General features: G+C 33.3%; 2 protein-coding genes and 1 pseudogene across 2 annotated transcripts; 2 read left to right on the top strand and 1 right to left on the bottom strand.

The window, feature by feature from the left end:
• The window catches only part of LOC105629096 (iridoid oxidase-like), a 31,403-nt pseudogene extending 16,615 nt beyond the window's left edge, over positions 1–14,788 (top strand).
• A 130-nt stretch (positions 14,789–14,918) lies between these two features.
• LOC105629088 (protein PSK SIMULATOR 1) lies at positions 14,919–18,202 on the bottom strand. Its single transcript, XM_012210606.4, has 2 exons — positions 17,683–18,202; positions 14,919–16,888 (listed from the first exon to the last, which is right to left on the bottom strand). Exon 2 carries the CDS (start codon positions 16,859–16,861, stop codon positions 15,164–15,166), a length of 1,698 nt encoding a protein of 565 aa, XP_012065996.1. The 5' UTR covers positions 16,862–16,888; positions 17,683–18,202; the 3' UTR covers positions 14,919–15,163.
• A 1,343-nt stretch (positions 18,203–19,545) lies between these two features.
• LOC149498216 (uncharacterized) lies at positions 19,546–20,025 on the top strand. Its single transcript, XM_089717257.1, has one exon. It carries the CDS (start codon positions 19,546–19,548, stop codon positions 20,023–20,025), a length of 480 nt encoding a protein of 159 aa, XP_089573383.1.
• Positions 20,026–20,794: the final 769 nt, after the last annotated feature.

Below are 20,794 nucleotides of genomic sequence, written 5' to 3'. Positions count from 1 at the left end.
TACCACGATTATTGATTAACCGGGCATTTTAGCCTAAACTTATTTACTTAAGGCAGTTTGCCGCCAAAATGACAAATGGCGTGAATGCAGTTATTTAATTACTTAATTAGAATTTAGAGTAGAAGAGAATATGTACAAAATGCTGAAATTAAATGGGCAGGGTTTCGTTATTACCTGAGTTAATCGGCGGCCGGTTCTTAGCTTCAGTTTGAAAATTCCACATTAAGCTCCTCGTTTGGGGAATATTAATTAAAAATTAATTCAATTAAGTGACCAAATATCACAACAGCAGAGTAATAAAAGCCTACACTAAATGCAGAAAAGCAGTAAAAGAACCGCAAGGAGCGTAGGAGAGAAGAGAGCGTCCGTCAACACAGACTGAGTGAGTAAAAATGTCGATTCGGGGCTGTATTTATGGGAAAAAACAGGCTGGAGGGCAGCTGTTGTCACCGCGGACGGCCGGCGCCGCCGCCGTGGACGGCGGCCGCTGCCACCCTATCCTGTCCACTCGCTAGTTTTTCGTTCCAAAGGCTTTTTCGGGCGTTCCGTGCCTCCAAAAAATATTCCGGGACCAGTTCTGCGATCCTCATAATTTTCCGGACATTTCAAGTATCATATTGGCATACTTTCGGTGAACTTTCAGAATGGCCTCCGGTCCGGCCGGACTGTTTGCAGTACGGAAAAACAGGCTTTTTGAGCCTCAAAATTTGAGTATTCACAGTTGCCCCCCACCGGCAACCGTAAAAATGATTTATGGGAGTCGGTGGTTGTCTGAAAAACAAATTTTGAAGGCGAAAATCGGACGCGTCCAGAAGACCCGCCTTTTGGCTATTTACCTTATAAATAGCTAAAGTTTCACTTTTACATTCATTATTAACTTTCAAATTCAAAGATTTCTCTCAAATCCTCTCAACTTCCTCATCATTTTCCTCAATGACTTCTTCGAGTCACAGCAGCGACGAGGATTTTCTGGAGTCTTTGGGAATTTCCCTAGACACTGATCTTACAGCGGACGCAGACACCCACGCTTCCGTGACTGGTATCTATGCCCAGGTAAGTTTACTCTTTCTCCTTTATTATTATTATTTCTGCATTTTACTGTCTTATTAGCATGCATGCTAGGGTAGAACTAAGATATTATCCTTAGTAAGAAGGAATAACTCTTAGATTGCTTTACCTTTTAGGACCCCTATATTAGATTGGATGTGGGTGAGACCTCCGTGAACGAAATTCCGGTCGAGATATTCGACCACAACAACCCAGTTGGAGCGATTATTAGCCCGTCCCATCTGGACTACCTGAGGCATTTTGACGTGGGTCGAAGCAGCCACAAAGAATTACTGGGTGCTTTGGCCGAGAGATGGTGGGACACCACCAATACCTTCCACTTTTCTTGGGGCGAGTTGACGATGACCCCCACAGACTTTTCTGTGATCTCTGGGATCCCCTTTGGCACTCAGGCGATCGAGTTATATGATGACTGGAGGACAAAGATCTCCCCGAACCGGATGGTGGAGCTGATCGGGATAGACCTGCCTCGGATTGTCGGGCCAAGTTCTTCCACACCAGTTTTGAGCGTTTCCAGACGTTGGCTATCCCTCCAAGCCCCTGATATATATGCTAGATTCATACAGGGAGACCTGACGGCTACCCAGGTGGCCAGATTCACATTGCTGCTACTTTTTGCTTCGACCTTCTGGTCCAACAGGAAGGAAAAATTCAACCCTTCCATTTTGAAAAGCTTGGAAGATCTAGCCCACCTTCAGGAGTATGACTGGGCGAGGGCTATTTTGAGCCGCATGTATGATGACATGTGCGATCTGAGTCGGCATCACTGTAAAGTCAGTGGGACTTACTACTTTTGGGAGGTAACGTAAAGAACATTCCCCTTTTTTTGTCTTTTTGTTTGTCATTCTTGATTTTTCCTCATTGATTTTTTTTTTTTTTTTTTTTTTGCAGACTTGGGCATTCGAGTACTTCCCATATACCCGCCCGGAGCTCATTCGTGCTGATCTTGGGCTGGGACTGGTGCCTTTGGCTTGGAGATGGTACCGATCAAACCTTCATACCATTCCGTGCAAAAAATCGCTGAGGGATCTAAGGACCTTTTTTGACACTTGCACTCTGGAGCAGGTAAGTGCTTAGCAATTCTTAAGTTAAATAAAAAGGATTTATTTAACACATTTGCATCTTTTATAGGTTGAGGTGGGGGCGATGACTGCCCGTCTACAGAGTTGGATTCAGGCCGATCCCCACTTCTAGCGATCGGATGCCTTGTCTCGGCGGAGAGTTGTCCTGTCGTACCCCGTCTTGAGACGATATTACTTAGGCGAGAGAGTAGACCTTCAGATAAGAGACTGTTGTTCTGTCCCTTATCCCCCTCCCGAGGACATGCGAGCGGGCAAGCAGATGACGCTCACCGATGCTCATACTGAGGGTGTTCCACATGTGGAGTTCATCCTGGGGGGAGATTATGACGAGTTCTGCAGAGTCTTTTTGATGCAGCCCATTGGATCTCAGCTTGATAGTATTCAGAGATCGGCACCTTCCCAACCCTTTGACACCAATTCTTCTCGGGCTTCGGGTCCCTCGACTAGGACTCCAAGGAGGAGGCCTACGACCGATCCTTCTTCTTCCACTCCGGTTGAGGGTCCATCTCGGGCTGGGCCTAGCCACTCGACAGGTCCTTCCAGGGCTCCCCGTGCCGTCACAGATGCTACTGGGCCTCTTCACCCAGATCTAGCCAACTTACATCTTCCGTACAGCATCTCTTATCATACTCCGGACGGTACTTTAGCTTTTCGAGAGGTTTCCCTGGCTAATGTGAATCATTGGAATCTCCCTTCCGACCCCATTAATGAGGTAATGGCTGATAAATCTTTCACAAAAAGGATTCGTAAAAGATTTAATATTGACTTGTGTTTCCTGCATGATTTCCAGGTTCCTGACGGCTTGGTTAGTCAGATGATGGAGTTGATTCTCGGGATGGAGCAGGAGCTTTCTTCGGCCTGGACTCTGAGGGCCTTTGATGATCAGAGGAGGAGGAGACCCCGTCGCTGATGCTGTTGTGGCCAGATTTTTTTTTCTGTTGTTGTTCGTATTTTTTCCTTGCCTGTATTTCTGTACTGTACTTTGACTGTACCTGCACTTGGTTAGTACTGAAAATTTTATATGTATGCATGATTATCCATTTTGATTTGTAAGAAAAATGAGATTTTTTTTTTTCAATTTCAATCTTCAATTTTTTCCAATCTCTAATCTTTTTCTGATTCTTTTTTTTTTAATTATTTTGTGAAAAACTCTTTTATTATCATTTCTTCCAGAAATTATTTCCTGTACTTTAACCAGAAAAAATGCTCGAGAAACCACAGAGGAATCCTAAAATAAAAAAAAATAAAAAGCAGGATGGGCAGCAGCCAAAGCCATAGACTTCCAGGGGCTTGCACGCTTCAGACCGTGCCAAGGCACACGCCCGTGTGCGCGCTGGAGATAGAAGCTTGGCCCGTGCAGCTGAGGCACGCCCGTGCTACACATGTTCCAGACTTCCAGGGGCTTGCACGTCCCAGGCCGTGCCAATGTGCACGCCTGTGCGCGCTATACCTTCCCAGACCGTGCTGAACAACACGGCCCATGCTGAGAGCCTTAGACTTCCAGAGCCTGGCACGCCTCAGACCGTGCCAGGCAGCATGTCCGTGCCAAGCAAGAAATCCTGAATTTAAGTCAAAAGTTGCCAACTAATTCCTACTATTTTCATAGCTCACTTTGGACAACTTTCCTCACATGCAAACCAAGATCAACTCTATGCACATGGGTGAGTCATGATTAAAGAAAATGGAGACCTAAAAGAGAGCTTTACAACCTAACAAAAGAAGACTTTGATCATTAAACCATATGGAATCCTATACCAAAGAAGTCTATATAAAGAAGAGGAGAGTTCATCTCAACTCATCCTATCCCATATTCTACATCTCTTCTCCCATCTCTCATAGCTTGTATATAGTTTTGTTTCTCTTTAGAAGTTAGGCTCTCAAGAGTTGTGCAAGTTTTCAAGGAAGCCATCCAAGCAATCCCTCACTAGTTCTTATTTCTAAACTCTTAATCTTGTTTATTTCTTTCATTATTGATTATGGAATATTTATCAAGTATTGTTGAGTTTTATTTAAGTACTATGTGTAACTAAAATCTTATACTAGGGGTTTGATGTAGCTTAATCTCTTTTCCAATTTATGCAATTAGATTTATTTTTCCTTATTCAAGTTATGATTTATTAATGAACTTAATGCTTCTAAGCAGAATTTTTCCCTAGGTTGATTTATTTCAATTATCACTATCGGAAGAAGGATCTTTGATATGAAAAAGGTTAATAAATCACATGAGAATAACAACTTGATGCGGAAGCTATATGGTTTGACTCATGGGGGTTTTCATGAATTAACAACCTTAATTTATGGATTCATAAACAAATTACAAAACCTAATGATTTAATTTATATTTGGTTGCACTATTGGAAGATAGGTAATTAAATGGAATTAAATAGCTAGCAATACATCGGAAGAGCTTGTTAGGGAATTAAGAGTTGTTTTCCCTACTTGAATAATTAAATTGATTAATGAACTAATGAAATAAATTTGATAGAGTTAAGTGAAATCGAAACCCCTAGTAGTTTTACTTCCTTGATTTCTTTAATCAATAATTACTTGCTTAACTTCTTATTTTTACTTGTTGAATTTAATTTCTATAAACAATTTCCTCATTTATCGTTTAAATAATAATAAGATAACATAATTTTGGTACTTAGATTACAATTCTCGTGGGAACGATATCTTACTTATCATGTATTACTTGTAGCGATCCGTACATTTGCGAAATAAGCTGTCAGGATTGTATTTTCAGGATAAAGGAAACTAACGAGTTATATTAATGAAACGGAAGTTGTTTTATAGGAGGCGAAATGAGTAAATGGTTCCACGAGCGTATCAGATACAAGATTCCACTTTTATTCTAGATTTACATTTTGTCGTGTGCTTGTATGGTTGTAGGACTAATTACAGATGACTTTCGTATTTCTTACTTACTGTTTGACTTTTTCTTTGTTGCATGTCTATTATTAATTATTAATATTTGATAGTTAAATAATAAAAATTATTTGCATTTTTTTTATGAATTTATCTCTAACTTAAACTCTAATATAGTTAGAGTGTTTAAATATGACTCTAACACATTCTATTAATTAAATCTCTAATACATTCTATTAATTAAATCCTAATCAATACTCTCACATCAAATTTAATTTAAAATATTGTGGAACAAATCAATTTAATTTGAATTTTTATTAAAACATTAACAAAAACATATTATTAAAATATTTAATAGTTTAATTGATGTTTTTGTTTATTTATTTATTGTATATTAACTATATTAATGATATTAAATCTTAAACATTATGTAAGCAGTAAAGAATTATTAATTAAAGTAACGAGACAATACATAAATAAAAATATTTTTATAATTAAAATTTATATAAAAACATTGAATAAAAAAAATTCAAGAATTCTTCTTTTATTGTATATCCTTTTTAAAAATTTAAAAAATCAATTATATGTTTTGAAATTTTAAATACATTTAATTATAAAATATTTGATAATAATAATTATTCAACCAAAAATATAAATAAAAATAAAATTCTAGATGTTGACTCCTTTCACTACAAAAAAAAACGCCATTTTGCGACCGACAAATCGGTCGCAAAATGGCAAAAATCGGTCGCTAATTTACTGTAGCAACCGATTTGCGACCGATAAGTGTCGGTCGCAAAATCACTGGTCGCAAACCAAGTTTGCGACCGATTGTGTCGTCGGTCGCAAATTAGAGACCGATAAAATCGGTCGCAAACGTGAATAAGCGGTCGCAATTTTTGATCGCGGTTTAATTGGAAAATCAGTCGCAAATTTGGTCGCAGAAAGTCGGTCGCAATGTTTTGAAATCGGTCGCAAATTGGTCGCAAATTGTAAATTCAAAATGTTTACTTTTGGTAGCAAATCGGTCGCAAATCGGTCGCAAAAATGAAAAAAAAAAATAAAAAAAAATTAAATATTGTTTTGAAACCAAAATTTTTCTGCACCTGTGAAAATTGACATAAATGCATATATATCACACACGCAATTCAAGAACAGTATAAAAATGTAATTTTTATTGTTCTGAACAAATTAAAATATGAAAATACAAATGAAAAACTAAAAAGGTCCAAAATCAAATCTATATATGCTGCTGCTCATCTGCAAGATCCGATGTCGGATCGCCGGGAGGAGTACCTGCAGGATGTGATGTAGCGCCAGGAGGGGTGACCAAGGTATCGTCTGCAGCACCGGGATCAGGATAGCCGTAATGGCCTCGTCCCATATGAAATGTTTCTGCAAAAAAAATGAAATATAGCGTTTAAACATTGTCGATTTGTATCTTGAATTGTAAACATTGAATGATGATATAACTTAAACCAAAGAATACCTGGAACTCCTCCCAATAAAAGTCTCTCGCCTCTTGTGGTACGGCATCCCATATGTATCCTTCTTTATGCAGCTGTAGCTTGATTATCTTCAAAATTTGCCTCGCTGCTCGAGAAGATGGATATATGCTAAAAAAAAAAAAAACAGAAGTAAAATATAATTACACGAAAGCATCACAGTTATGAATAAGTACAAAATATATATACAAAATATGCCTGCAGAAAATTTGAATAAGTACTTACTGTCCCGCTACCAAACTGAGGGTGATACGTGGATCTGATGAAACTGCAAAAGAAATACAAAGATTATAAATTTCTAGATAATTAATATATAATTAAAATGACAGTTATGACATTTATGATTACCTTGCACAGTAGGTGACTGTGCAGCTGGTGGAGTCTGTACTGGTCCAGAAACGGGAGTAGAAGAGGAAGGAGCAGAAGAGGATGGAGCAGAAGAGGAAGGAGCAGAAGGCTGTGATGGCGGCAGTACTGGACGCTGAGCAGAGGATGAAGCCCCAGACGTACCTGAAGAAGGATGTGATGGCGGCAGTACTGGATGCTGAGCAGAGGATGAAGCCCCAGACGTACCTGAAGAAGGATGTGATGGTGGCAGTACTGGTCGCTGAGCAGATGACGAAGCCCCAGACGTACCTGACGAAGGACGAGGGATCGACCCTCCTCGTCCACGGGCACTGCGTCCAGGGCCACGACCCCCACGCGAACCACTACCAGATGCGTCAGAATCAAACGCTCTGCCTCTAGCCATCTGTACTGCAGATATCAGAACCTAGATAAAATGAATTTATACAATTATATGAATTGTAGAACATGTGGTAAATACGAGTAAACAAAGTGAATACCATTAAAATTCTTCATTAATAATATTAATTACATATACATTTATCAATTTGTAACAGTAAAATTGCTCTAAGTTTTAAGTGTCTTCAATTTCATCTGCTTCCTCCTCCTCTTCATCAGCTTCCTCTTCTTCATATTCGTAATAATTTTCAGATGGAGTGGCCTGACCCACTGGCAACTCGCGCTTCACCATGATGTATCCATTCGTAATAATTTTCCACGAACCCATTTTTGCACAAATGAAGTTTCACTGTATCAATGTCTAAGAAGGCTCGATTTCGACACTTCTTGTGATTACATGGACACCTCAACTTATTCCCATCCATAAAACTGGGATTACCAACTGCAAACTGTATAAACGCCTCCAATCCGTTCAGGAACTCTTGTCTTAATATCCCATTGACCTCGAACCTCCAGTACATCCAATCGCGATTATTTCGCATTTTCTTTACCTAATTAACAATGTGTTTATCAAGGGTAAATTATATGTAATTGCATTAGTCTGATCTAGCCTTAAAACATGCTACTAATGTAATGTTCAATTTACACTTATAACTAACTAAGGTTATTTCTATAATAAGGGGAACTATATATAAATGTAAAAAAACTAAGTTCATTTATTCAATACAAAGGTTATATACCTACTATAATAAAGGTAAGTGTACTATTCTACATATTGAATTTATTGAAAAAAATTTGGCAGCATTTCGACACAATACAATCAAATCTCAAATACAAAGACACTTCAATAAACACTTCTATAACATATCAACATTCTCCAAAGGCAAAATGGCCACTACTAGGCCTCCAATCCAAACTCAACATTCATTTAATAAAAACATATTTAAGAATAATAACGACAATAATATCTATAATAAAGAAAAAAATATTAATTTGGTTTGGATAAATTTTAAACTGTATCAAACCTAACCTAACTTCACCAAGAATAACCCTACATCTAGTAACTTAGGTATGACAAAATAAAATGTATACCATAGTAGTGAAAGTTTAGTTATAGCTTAAATGCGAAATTCGGTCATCGAAACAATGAAAATAGAAAATTTTATTAAAATAAAGGTATCTTTTACTACATGAGAAAAAATTCAAATTGTTATTAGTTTGGTTTATACTACTTTTAGTTGGTTAATTACAATGGAAAACCTGAATTAATGGCATAGAGCCAATCATAGTAAGTGGGGTTGACAAAGAAACCAAGTTGTTGGGAAACAATGGTTATTTTCCAATTGGGCTTCCATTTCTAAAAGGGTTGCAGAATTTATCATCAAACTTTGTGCATTGTTAGTGGCTTTTAAAAAATATTGGAATCCTTTTTATAATAATAAAAGAAGGGTGAAGAAGCTCTGAAAATGGTTGGTTGACACAACCATATCTATATATATATAATATAAAAAGACTTTGGAATGTGCATATTTTGTTAATAAAATTTACTAGTTCAAGTTTGAGGCATCTGATGCATTTTTTTTCCCTTTTTATTCTCTTAATTCACATTGGGTATAAGGAGAATGTTTGTGTGCATATATATATATATATATATATCAAAAATTATTAGCTATCAAAAAAAAAAAAAAAAAGTTTTCAATGCTTATAATCAAACATTCTTTAGATGATCTTGTAATTTACGGAGCCTCAATTAATATCCCAGTAGAAAGATGGTGGCTTTGCGATAATAAACTAAATAAAATATTGGTGGTGGTGGTAGTTATAAACTTGTAAACACGTTTTTCCCTTATTTATTTATTGTATGGAGGTTGATTTGGAACTGATCAGGGAAGAAAAATCAGAAAACAAGTTGATGAATTTTTGGATTAATCTGGCTGCCTGCTTATAATTTAGGACCTTCAAAAATAGCAAATAAGTCAAGATTCTAAATTTCCAACTAAAATTTGAAAAATTCAAGATTTCCCAACAAATCTTTCCTAATTTTCCTTCTTCTCAATTTCCATATTGTTTAGGTTTCAGCTTCCAAACTGTGCACACCTGATAATTGAGGAACTGTAAAATATTAATCATATTGGTTTTACATGATGAAACCTCTACATGTTCTATATATTTATCTATTTTTAAAGATAGTGGCTGAAGATTCATACAGAAAGATATTTTGGAGCAGAAAAATTGGCACTGACCTGATAATTTGCAGAATTCAATTTAGATGGAGCATAAGAATTCTTGCAATCTAATTACTATAGCTAAAAGTCTGAATTTTTTGCTAGATTATTAAAATAGTTTTATCTGTTAAGTTTCTTCTTTCCTAAATTGATCTATTGAACTCATTTAATTAATTGAATATTATCAAGTTTGAAAATCAAACCCATAAAATAATCAGCTCTTAATAATTCATAAATAAATAAAAGGAAACCAAAAGCTCACATTATCAATTTCATTTACAGTAAAACAAAAAAAACTAAACTAGTATAACTATATTAATAATAATAATAATAATAACAACAACACTAACAACAACATTAACAATATTAATAATAATAACAATAATAATAAATTGAAAAATACACAAAAATCGCAAAAAAAAAAAAAAAAAAACATTTCGAAAAAAATAAAATGCAAACCGGCTTACCTCAAATGGTGTCCAGACGATGGCGAACGGCGTAGAGGAGTGACCGGAGCGTCGGTGGCGGCGTCACAGGGGCTGGAGCGTTCTCAGGAGGGGCTGGAGCGGCGCTGCGGACGGAGGAGAGGAGAGGAGAAGGAGAAGAGAGAAAGAAGAAGAAAAGAAAAGAAGAGGGCGCGTTTAAAGCCCTAAAATTTGCGACCGACATATCGGTCGTAAACGTAATTTAAATCGGTCGCAATTTTTTAATTGTTCGACGTCGTTTTACTACGCGAGCATTTTGCGACCGATTGGCGACTGAAATAGTCGGTCGCAAACAATCGGTCGCACTTTTATCTCATTTCGGTCCCAGAATTTATCCATTTTTTTACGCGGACATTTTTTGCGACAGAAACACAGTTAGTCGCAAAGCGGTCGCCAAATCGGTCGCAAAGGAGTAGTAATTCAGTCGCAAACAGAGAGGCAAACTCGCGCGAATTTTCCGCGCTAAATTTTGCGACTGATTGGCAAACAGTCGCAAATCGGTCGCAATATTGCGACCGATTTTGGTCGGTCGCAATTTGGCGTTTTTTTTGTAGTGTTTCATCTTTCTACTTTTTTAAAAAAAAATTTAGTATTTTATTTTATTTTTCTATAATTTTAATTGGATCTTGAATATATTTTTAAAATTTTTTTACAATTGTTTTAACTATATAAATTATTATAAGTTCGAAAATTTTAAATTATTTTATTTTATTTTATTTCATTAATATTTTTATGTTAATTTAAGTACCGCAAGCGAAACACGAATCAACGACCAGTGAAACCAAGTTGTCAACGTTCAAGAAAAGCAAACAAAAGCTATAGGATAAATAGAAAAAAAAAAATCAAAAAAAGATTGCCTTATTAAGCAAGGAAGAATCGTAGGTCAATTAGTCAAAGATAGTAGCTTAATATACATCACGGAATTTACTATTTAGATATGAAGATTTTTTCTTCTAGAAGAAAAAAAAGTTGCATACGAAGTTAAAGAACTCCACAATGCTTCAACAAGTATTTCATTTAAACAATAACTTTCAGTGGTGAAAATTGTGAGTTTTGGGCAATTAAAAATGGAAGCCTTTCTCATGTCCAATGATGAGTTGCATGTGGTTGAATAAGGCTATTTATGAAGAACCACAACTACAACAAAAGAATGCAAAGAAAATGATATAAGGGTACTCATCTTCATCTACGTATCATTATTAGAAGAGATTGTTCTGATTTTGTTAATTGATCTTTTTTTTCCAACAAAAGAACCACAACTACAACAACCTTTTTTTTCCAAAATCTAGCTAATTTATATAAAAAACTTGATCTTCTCTCTTCTGGGCTGTTAATTGTTCTGATTTTGTGTTGTTTGTTAAAAGACGATGGCGACGACATAAACTGGTTGGAGTGCATTTTCAACCTTTTTTTTAAGAAGAAGACGAAGACGACGACATAAACTGGTTAGAGTGCATTTTCAACCTTTTTTTTCCAAAATCTAGCTAATTTTTACGTAAAAAAAAAAAAAAAAAAAAAAAAAAAAAAAAAAAAAAAAAACTTGATCTTCTCTCTTCTAGGCTATTAATTGTTCTGGTTTTGTATTGTTTGTTAAAGGAAAAGAAGAGTCAACGATAGCAGAGGCTTACGCGGTGAATGACGGTGATCGTTCTCTGCTAGCACAGACAAAATGTTTTGGGCTCAGTTTGGAGTATTTTAGTTAAAGAAGATAAAAGTTTTGTGACAAAAGCTGTTGATCGAGAATTGACAGAGAGAGAGGAAAAAAGTTTTTGGATTGTGAATTAGTTAGGGATTTGGGGAAGTTAGTGTTTAAGTTGTAGGTAACTAAGGTTAAAACGGTAATTTAATCATCTTTGCCATGTTGGATTGCTTACATGGATTAATTGTCATGTCATGTAAGTAGACACGTAGACAAATATGGATCTCACTTCATCCCATTAAACAATCCGGCTATCCACTTTATTAAGAGACACCAAATTAAAAAAAAATTGGAAGTCCAAATACTCAATTATCACTATTGTCCATTCAGACACCAAAATAGAAAAAAATGCAAGTTCAAACACCAAAAATAACATTATTCCATTTACAAATTAATAAAATAATTTTTATTTTTATTTATTAAGTATGTTCTAACAACTATAGTAAGTTTAATTTAATTCTAAATAAGAAATTATTAAAGATTTTAATTTTATTGGTTGAAAAATAAAACTAATTTAATTATTAAGGATATAAATTTTCTATTTAAATATAAATTTTATTGGATAAAATAATAAATTATATTATATATTATATAAGATATATATGGTAAGAATATCAAGCTTTAAGAATTTTAATTTTATTGGTTGAAAAAATAAAGATAATTTACTTTTGAATAAATAAATTCATTAGTTAGAAAAAATAAGGAATAAAGATTATTTACTTTTGTGAATATAATTTGTATTAGTTAATTGAAATTTGTATTCTCTTGACAATTAATACATACAAAATGTTAGTTAATATTAAATAATTTTTAAAGTAATACAAAATGTAATAAACTAATCAAATATATAAGATTCCTAATAATAATAAAATAATTAAATAAACTATATATACATATATATATATATATATATATTATTAATACTAAATCAAATATATATTAAAAATCATAATCAAAAAATTCTATCCAATCTTAATTTGGAATGAAAATCCTACTATAGATATTTTGATTGAATCCAAAATTAAATCAATTATACTTATAATTTTATTGCAAAAGGATTTAATTATTTTATATTAAAAATCTAAAAATAATATTTATAAATTATAAATTGAAATTCTTTTCTTTTCCTCATATTTTCTTTTTATTTGCGTTATTAATATTGTTAATTACTTTTTGTCTTATCATTCTCTTGAAAATATTAATTATGTTATCCATAATCTGCTAAATAAGTTTCTTAATCAACTTTCAATTAATATAAATTTATTTTTTTAAAAAAAATTTATTTAAATCATGATTGTAATCTTTTGAACATTTAACATTTTTTTTTTTAAGTTGTTATATATTTTTAGCTTAAAAATTTTTTTATATTTTGATTTTAATATTACATCAATTATTATGATAATAAAGGACAAATATTTAAATTATAACTCAATTGAAAATTTAATTTATCAAATAACTACATTTTCTTTGGCTACTTTAAGAATTTTTTTTTTTTCTTTTATTATCAATAATTTATTGAAGATTATCTACTATCAAGAGTTTCTTTACTATTGCTATATCAAAAAATTCTCACTTTATTATTATTAATAACTGAGGTATTAATTTTAACTTTTGATTTTTTTTTATTTTGGTTTATTATCACGAAAAAAATTTTGAATTTGATTATCAATAATTTATATATGTATATTTTTATATATATATATATTGAGATCTTAGATCAAATGATTATTTATTTTCAACTTCGTAACTATTTCATTTTGTTAAAAAATCTATTATAAAAATCATTAAAATTTTTCATCAAATACTAGATATGTATGATAGTGGTTTCCACCTATTTTTATACATATAATAGTTATAACTAAAAATATTGAATTTTTATATCATCTCTATAAAAATTAATAAAAAAATATATAAAAAATAAATTATAAATAATTATTCTAACTGATTTCTTGAACACTAGTATATATATATTAGATTTTTTTTTTTGTTTTTTTTCTTGAAGTACTGTAAAAGGGATATATTCTAAACCTAGATGATTATACCTAGATAATTACATGTGATATTAAATTAGTTGGGGCCTCAACCAAGGATAAGATTCCCATGCAACTTTTGAAATAATGACTATGGGGCCTGAACAAAAATTAAGAATCCTAAGTTTCTTGATCGCCAAAACGTAATGTTCGCTTTAAATAATTTTTGACACTTGTCTTGTAGGATTTGCTTATTCCAAGTTTATTTTTCCATCAGATTAATTTTCTGAATAAAAGGTTATTTTAAATGCTATTGGAAGAAGCAATTTGAGAATTTTCTTTAATTATATTGGAGTTTCTATAAATAAAATGTGTGTAAGTTCTCTTTAATCAGGATTTTTAACATGTATAATACTTTTATGGGCAGCAAACATGGCATTATCATGTCAATAAACTTTACTTTTTGATCACTTGTGATTGAATATGTTGCTATGCAGGAAATGTTTTTTGGTGGGACTGAAACTACGAGTGGAACCATTGAATGGGTGATGACAGAGCTGTTTAGGAACCCTGCAGAATCAATGAAAAAAGTCAAAGAAGAGCTAAATCGAGTGATAGGATCTAACAGGAAGGTTGAGGAGAGTGACATAGATGAATTGCCCTACTTGGATTACAGGACACAAACTTTATGGGGTATGAAATACCTAGGACACATCCTGTAGTCTCGAAGAAATACATTACAGGACACAAACTTTATGGGGTATGAAATACCTAGCACACACAAGTTTTTGTAAATGCATGGAGTATTGGAAGCTTGGGAAGATCCCTTGTGTTTCAAGCCTGAAAGATTTATAGGCTCCAATATTGACTATAGAGGCCAAAACTTTGAGTTATTACCATTTGGAGCAGGAAGAAGAATTTGTGTAGGTATTCCAATGGCTCACCGTGTGGTTCACTTTGCTGTAGCATCTTTGCTTCATTGCTTTGACTGGGAACTGGACAGTAATTCTGCTGCTGAGAACTTGGATGTTAAAGAAAGGATGGGAATTACAGTAAGAAAGCTTAAACCCGTCAAAGCAATACCAAAGAAGAAGATGATGGCTGAATGAAGATCTTTCCTGCGCTTTTTTCTTGGTTTGGTTTTAGTTCTGTTGGATTTGTTGAACAGTAGATGTGCTTAAACTTTGTCGTTCGAAAGTCCTTTAAAATATGTTAAAAAAGAATGGTCTCTTACGCTATAATGTTGTGACTTTAAACTCCTAATTGGAACCAAAATTTGCTCAAAGTGAAATTTGCATTTCCTGATACTATAGAAATTATCATACAAGATAAGATATACTTTACATATAGAATGCCCTAAGACTATAATTAATTGCCCTAATAATTGATTCAATGAGCCATGACTTGCTCCAAAGAAAGTAGACACAAAGTGGACATGCTACAAGTAGTAGTTCATGGAAGCATTGTCAAGTAGACCAAATCATCCGTTTGGGGGTGCATCTGATAAAGATTGATCATCTTCAAGTCATGAGACTTTTGAATATCTTGTTGTACTCCATACCTCGTTGCATATATTGTCGTCCTTTTTCAGAACTGTAATCAACTCTGAACACTGAAGACTCCGGCTGGTGTGTTTCATTAAGGTATCCATTAATCCTGCAAATGTAGTTTAGGCCCACAAGAAGCTCTGTAATTGCAGCTTCAGTTTTTGCTTGATTTGCATAATGGAGTGTTTGTACCAGAAGGACATTTGTCCTTGAAACTTCCTGCTCTCTCTCAAAATTTCTCTCAGAATGCCATCTTATCATGTTATGTGCAAGTGGAGACAACCATTTCAATGTCCGTTTGAGTTCCCGACTCCATTCTTCTGCAAGGGAAGCATCATATGCAAATGAACCTAGAGATTTGCCATAACCCTTGAATCTAGTTCTTAAAGCAGCTCTTATAGTTGTGGGTAACATATTGTACAGATCATCTCTATTTTTATAATCAATTAAGTGAGGTGATGAAGCTAAGTTCTCAACCAATACAATCACATTTGCATAATGAAGAGCTAGCTCAGCATGGCCAAGAGTAGATGGAGAAGCATCCAGCAACCCAGATTTTGAGCTGAAAAGGGCTAATTTAGAATAAATTCTACCATTGCGAGGAGGAGATTTCGCATTCAAGCTTTCAATTTTGTCAATACTTTTTGCACAATTGCTGTTAAACTCTACAGAACCCTGGAAAGTTGACTTATAGCTCTCAAGAAAAGGAGACTCGCTTCCGCTCATCATGCATTCTTTGAATGGGCCAACATGAGACAAACGGTTGGTTTTCGAGTGATGCTGTTGCTCGTTTTTTTTATTCTTGTCAACCACTATTCTTGACATTGAATCTGATTTGCACAAAGGTCCTGTAGAGATTCCACATAAAATATTCTCTGAAGGATGTATTGATGCTTGCATAAGAACAGAAACAGAATGGCTCCGGGGAAGACAAGTAGGATTCATATAAACATGTTCATTTCCATTAGTAGATGACAGTTGGCTAATCTCAAAGACATACTTGATCCTTTGAAGTATTGTTAGAAGTGATCTCGCTAGAAGCCGGACAATGTAATCATAAGTTCTAATCCATGGAGACATCTCTTGTAAATTTCTGACTTCCTGCCGCTGCCACGTCACTTTCTGTCGAAACTCAACCAATTTCCCTCGATTAACATCAGGATTTGCCTTCATTCTTCGAAGAGTTTGCTCAAGCTCTGCAAGAACTTCAACCTCCTGAGATAATTGCATTGTGAAGGCAACAAATCTCTCCATTTTTTTCACTTTTCTTTCCATCTTTTTCAATCTATAGTCCCACTCAAACCACTCAAGATTGCCAAGTGGGTCATTGATAAAATGTTCAAAATGGCAAAATGGAGGTTTTACACACCTCCTTCCTAGCCTGGCCACAGAGCTTGATATGAGTCTGAAATTTTCCATGATCTCATTTAGTGCAAGATCCATAACATGATCATTATCATCAGCTACAAGCTTTCGAATCCCAACTGACTTCAAAATATCTTTCTTCAACCTCAATATCTCCTGGTCACTCAAAAAATGCCAAAAACTAACAACTTTGGACATCAAACTTGCAACTTCATATGCCAAAACTCCAATTGCAGCCTTGTCATTCTCTGCTGAACCCCTACCTGAATTCCGCCAAAAATTACTAAACCAAGACTCGGTCCCCATATAACTGGTTCAATCCAATCGCATATGCTACAAAAATAATGAAACAAATAATAAGATGTATTTGACACATTAGTTCACAAGATAAACACAGAGAAAACACCAAATAAAGGCAGGAAAGTATAAAACTCAAAACTTTGTTTTCTTTGTGTTATCTGAATTCTGAAATATACATACTGAATAGGAACTTTAAAAACACAAAAGCAAATTCTCATGTCTTCGAGAATAACAAAAAAAATTCACCAACAGCAATTTTGGACTTAAAAATTTGAGTCTTTTATTTCAAAGAGTTTCCTATCATTCTCCATTTTCTTTTAGTTACCAAACGAGGATTCTTTAATCTAAAAGTAAAGATCTCCACAGCTAACAAATCACAAGAAATTTAGGATATTGCAATTTCAAAGTCACAAGTCCAAATGCAGCAAAACTTCATAGCAGATAGAAAATGCACAAAACTTAACACACACACACACACACACACACACAAAGGAAAATTCTATATCAGAATAAACACAAAAATCTTCAAGAATCCTGAAAATTAACTTAACTCGTTCTGAAACCTAAGCCAATAAAATCCAGAAGTCAGACAATAAAGCATTAAATTTTAAGCTAAGAAATTGAACTTGATAAACTTCCCACAGAACTTTTAGCTAAGCCACTCAGTTTCCTCACAGATCTCAAGCCAAAAACAATAATGCAGCAATTGAAATCAACAAAATCAAATACCCAGAAATAAAAACTATTTTGTTAACCTTTAATCAAATACCCAGAAACAAAAACTATTTTTCTAACCATAAAGGTTAATAAAAGTAAGCAACACTTACAGTTGCAATAGCAATGGAATGCGAGGAAAACTTTTTGAAATGCGGAGAATTTAAGAAGAACCCATCATCAGCATCATATAGAAGATATGGAGAAGGACCAGAAGACGGGAAGTTGAGTAGAGACAAACAGGTAAACGTAGAGAAGTGAAATTCGTTGGACTCGAGGTTTAAAAGTTCCGAATATAGCTTCGCAGTTGTGGGATTATGCCTTTTCAAAATGTCATAGGATACACGATTAGAAAACAATCAAAGGACATCATTTTCTAATGATTTGTTTGTCAAAAGCTTTGGATAATTCACCATTATTTTCTGAAGTTGACTAATTTCTCTTTTCCTTTTTTCTTTTTTATACTGTTGTTTATCAGAAGGTAACTTACATATAAAATGTCTTTATGTGTGTGTCATTGTTGGATTTTGGATTGTAGAACATAACAAGAAAAGAGTTGTGTTAATGTTGATTTTGTGAAGGAGAATACGGAATTTGGGAGGCATATGCAATGCAATAATTCTTGCACAACTGTCCATGGCAACAATCCTACCATCAAAGCTAATGTGGGTGACAAAACTCTATGTACAGTGATATTTACAAGGGAATTTGTTAATACATTCTATAGAAGAAAAAGAACAGAAAACTCATTTTGTCTCTTGTTAAATTATAGGACAGATGCCAAATCTTTCATTTGTTGGCTTTATGTAATGAAGGAGACATTGATTTCATAGAAATACCATATTTGAATTCTACAATACATCAAGGAAAATATATTAAAGAATATCCCACTCAGAAACAAAGATCAAGAACTTAAAAAGAAAAAAAGAAAAGAAAAGAAAATGTGGGGCCGACTGAAAATTGAATATTTTAAGAAATGAACCTTGGGAAAGGCAAAAATGTACCGCCTACATGGGCAGTGATACATGGAACGATTCGTTCCAAGCACGGAGTATATTTTACAATTATTGGTGGGCCATAGTAATCTTAAGTGAATCAGGGACATAAAACATGAAAAAAGGTTGTAGGTGTACTCAGCTAGGGGTAAAGCAGACAATCCACTTAGTTCTTGAAAGTGACGTAAAGTTTATTTGGCTACTTGCTAAGCTAACTAAAAAAATAGATAAGTTACTATAACTTGAGTTCTTTAAACTGGACAGTGAACACTAGTTAGCAAGTTACAAATTTGTTTAAATAATAAATGAATTTTTGATAAATCATAATGATAAAAAAATTAATTGCAAGTATTCCTATGTTTTTATTAATTACAGTAAAATATATGTAAAACATGTCAAGTACTTTTATTATTATAATGTATAAATATCATTTTAATTGTTTACAATTCATGACTGTTAGGATTAATTCAAAATAATATTATGAAAAATCTGTTGAGATTTCAATTTTATTTAGTGCAGATTTTCTGCATAGAATTTGATATTTTTGTTATTAGGATTAATGATTTTTAAGAGTATTTTTAGGTCTTATTTGATTCACTTGTAAGCCTATAAATAGACACATTCTTTTGTTAATTGAATAAAGTGCTAAACATTGTTAATCATATTGTGCATTTCCATTCTTCCTTCCAAAATTTCAACATGGTATCAGAGCCTGTCTGTTAAATGGTCACAAACACTATTCCATTTTCTTCCCCTCCAATTTTTGTTGGCGAAAATTATCAGCTATGGGCTGTTAAAATGAAAGCTTATTTATAAGCTTATGACTTATGAGAGCATGTTGAAACAGAAAAAGAAATCCCTCCATTGCCATCCAACCCAACTATGGTTCAAATTAAGAATCATAGAGAAGAAAAAGCCAAAAAATTCAAAGCAAAAATCTATCTTCATTCTTCTGTTTCGGATATAATTTTCACAAGTATTATGACTTGTGAAACAGCAAATGAGATATGGGACTCATTAAAAAATGAGTATCAAGGCAACGAGCAAATGAAATTGATGCAAGTTTTGAATCTTAAAAGAGAATTTGAGATGCAAAAAATGGAAACATCTGGAGGTGTCAAAGAATATGTTAACAATCTCATGTCCATTGTTAACAAAATTAGATTACTTGGTGAGGAATTTCCTAAAAGAAAGGTGATTGAAAAAATTCTAATAAGTCTACCCGAAAAATTTGAGTCCAAAATTTCTTCTCTTGAAGACACAAAAAATCTTTCTGAAATTTCCGTTGGTGAACTAACTAATGCACTACAAGCTGTGGAGCAACGAAGAGCATTCAGAGAAGATAATACTATAGAGGCTGCTTTAGTTGCCAAGACAACGAACAAATATTTATCAAAAAGAAAAAAATTTCCACCATGTGGCAAATGCAAGAAAGATAATTATGATGAAAATGATGATTAGATCCAGATTCGAATCTCCTCCCAATACTTAAAAAAAAAAAAAAAAAAAAAAGTTAAAGCATATAATAGGTATCAAAGTCCTTAATCAAAATCCATCATGGGTAGTAAAATTATAATCTCATTTCAAATCTTTTTATTAATAGATAAATCTGCCGTCTCTATTTAACACTTAGCAAAACGAGATGCAATTATCAAAAAAAAAAAAAAAAAAACAATATTAATATATTTTGTGTTTTCTTCCCACAGTGTAATAGCCCATGGTTTCTTTTCAAATTGCAACGTTTTAACAAAATTAACCAAATTAAGGGAAAAACTAATTTCCCTTGTTTGGATATGGTGAATAAAATTGGAAAGGAATGAAAATTTTAGTTATTTTTTATTAGGTTCGACAAGATTTTAATCTTTTCAATTTGAAGAGAAAGTTAGAATATAATAAAGAAAAATTAAAAATGAATTAGTATATAAAAAGTTTCAACAAGTCAAAACATAAATACAGTATTTACGAATTTTCCTAATTTAAAGTTGAATGATTTATATTGAAAGAAAAATAAATTTAACATGAAATTAATCAACTTGAGGTTATATTATTGAAGGATTTATATTATTTACCACTAAAAAAATAAAGAAATTAGAGGTTTTCCCATTTTAATGATGTTTCTTTCTATAATATATTAATTTTTTGTTTATTGTATTGTAAAGGCACAGTCTGTCATAAATTTTGCTTTTACATCTTTGTCCTTTTCTACTAGTATTTCTACTTCTTTTATGCT

The sequence above is a fragment of the Jatropha curcas genome, chromosome 2 (assembly GCF_041381405.1).
Source record: "Jatropha curcas cultivar XTBG-Jc1 chromosome 2, XTBG_Jcur_1.0, whole genome shotgun sequence".
Taxonomy (NCBI): Eukaryota; Viridiplantae; Streptophyta; class Magnoliopsida; order Malpighiales; family Euphorbiaceae; genus Jatropha; species Jatropha curcas.
This window is presented reverse-complemented; position numbering and strand designations above follow the sequence as displayed.

Bases quoted from the DNA above. Each gene is read 5' to 3' on its own strand.
- LOC105629088 (XM_012210606.4), bottom strand. From the start codon at position 16,861: ATGGGGACCGAGTCTTGGTTTAGTAATTTTTGGCGGAATTCAGGTAGG.
- LOC149498216 (XM_089717257.1), top strand. From the start codon at position 19,546: ATGACTTGTGAAACAGCAAATGAGATATGGGACTCATTAAAAAATGAG.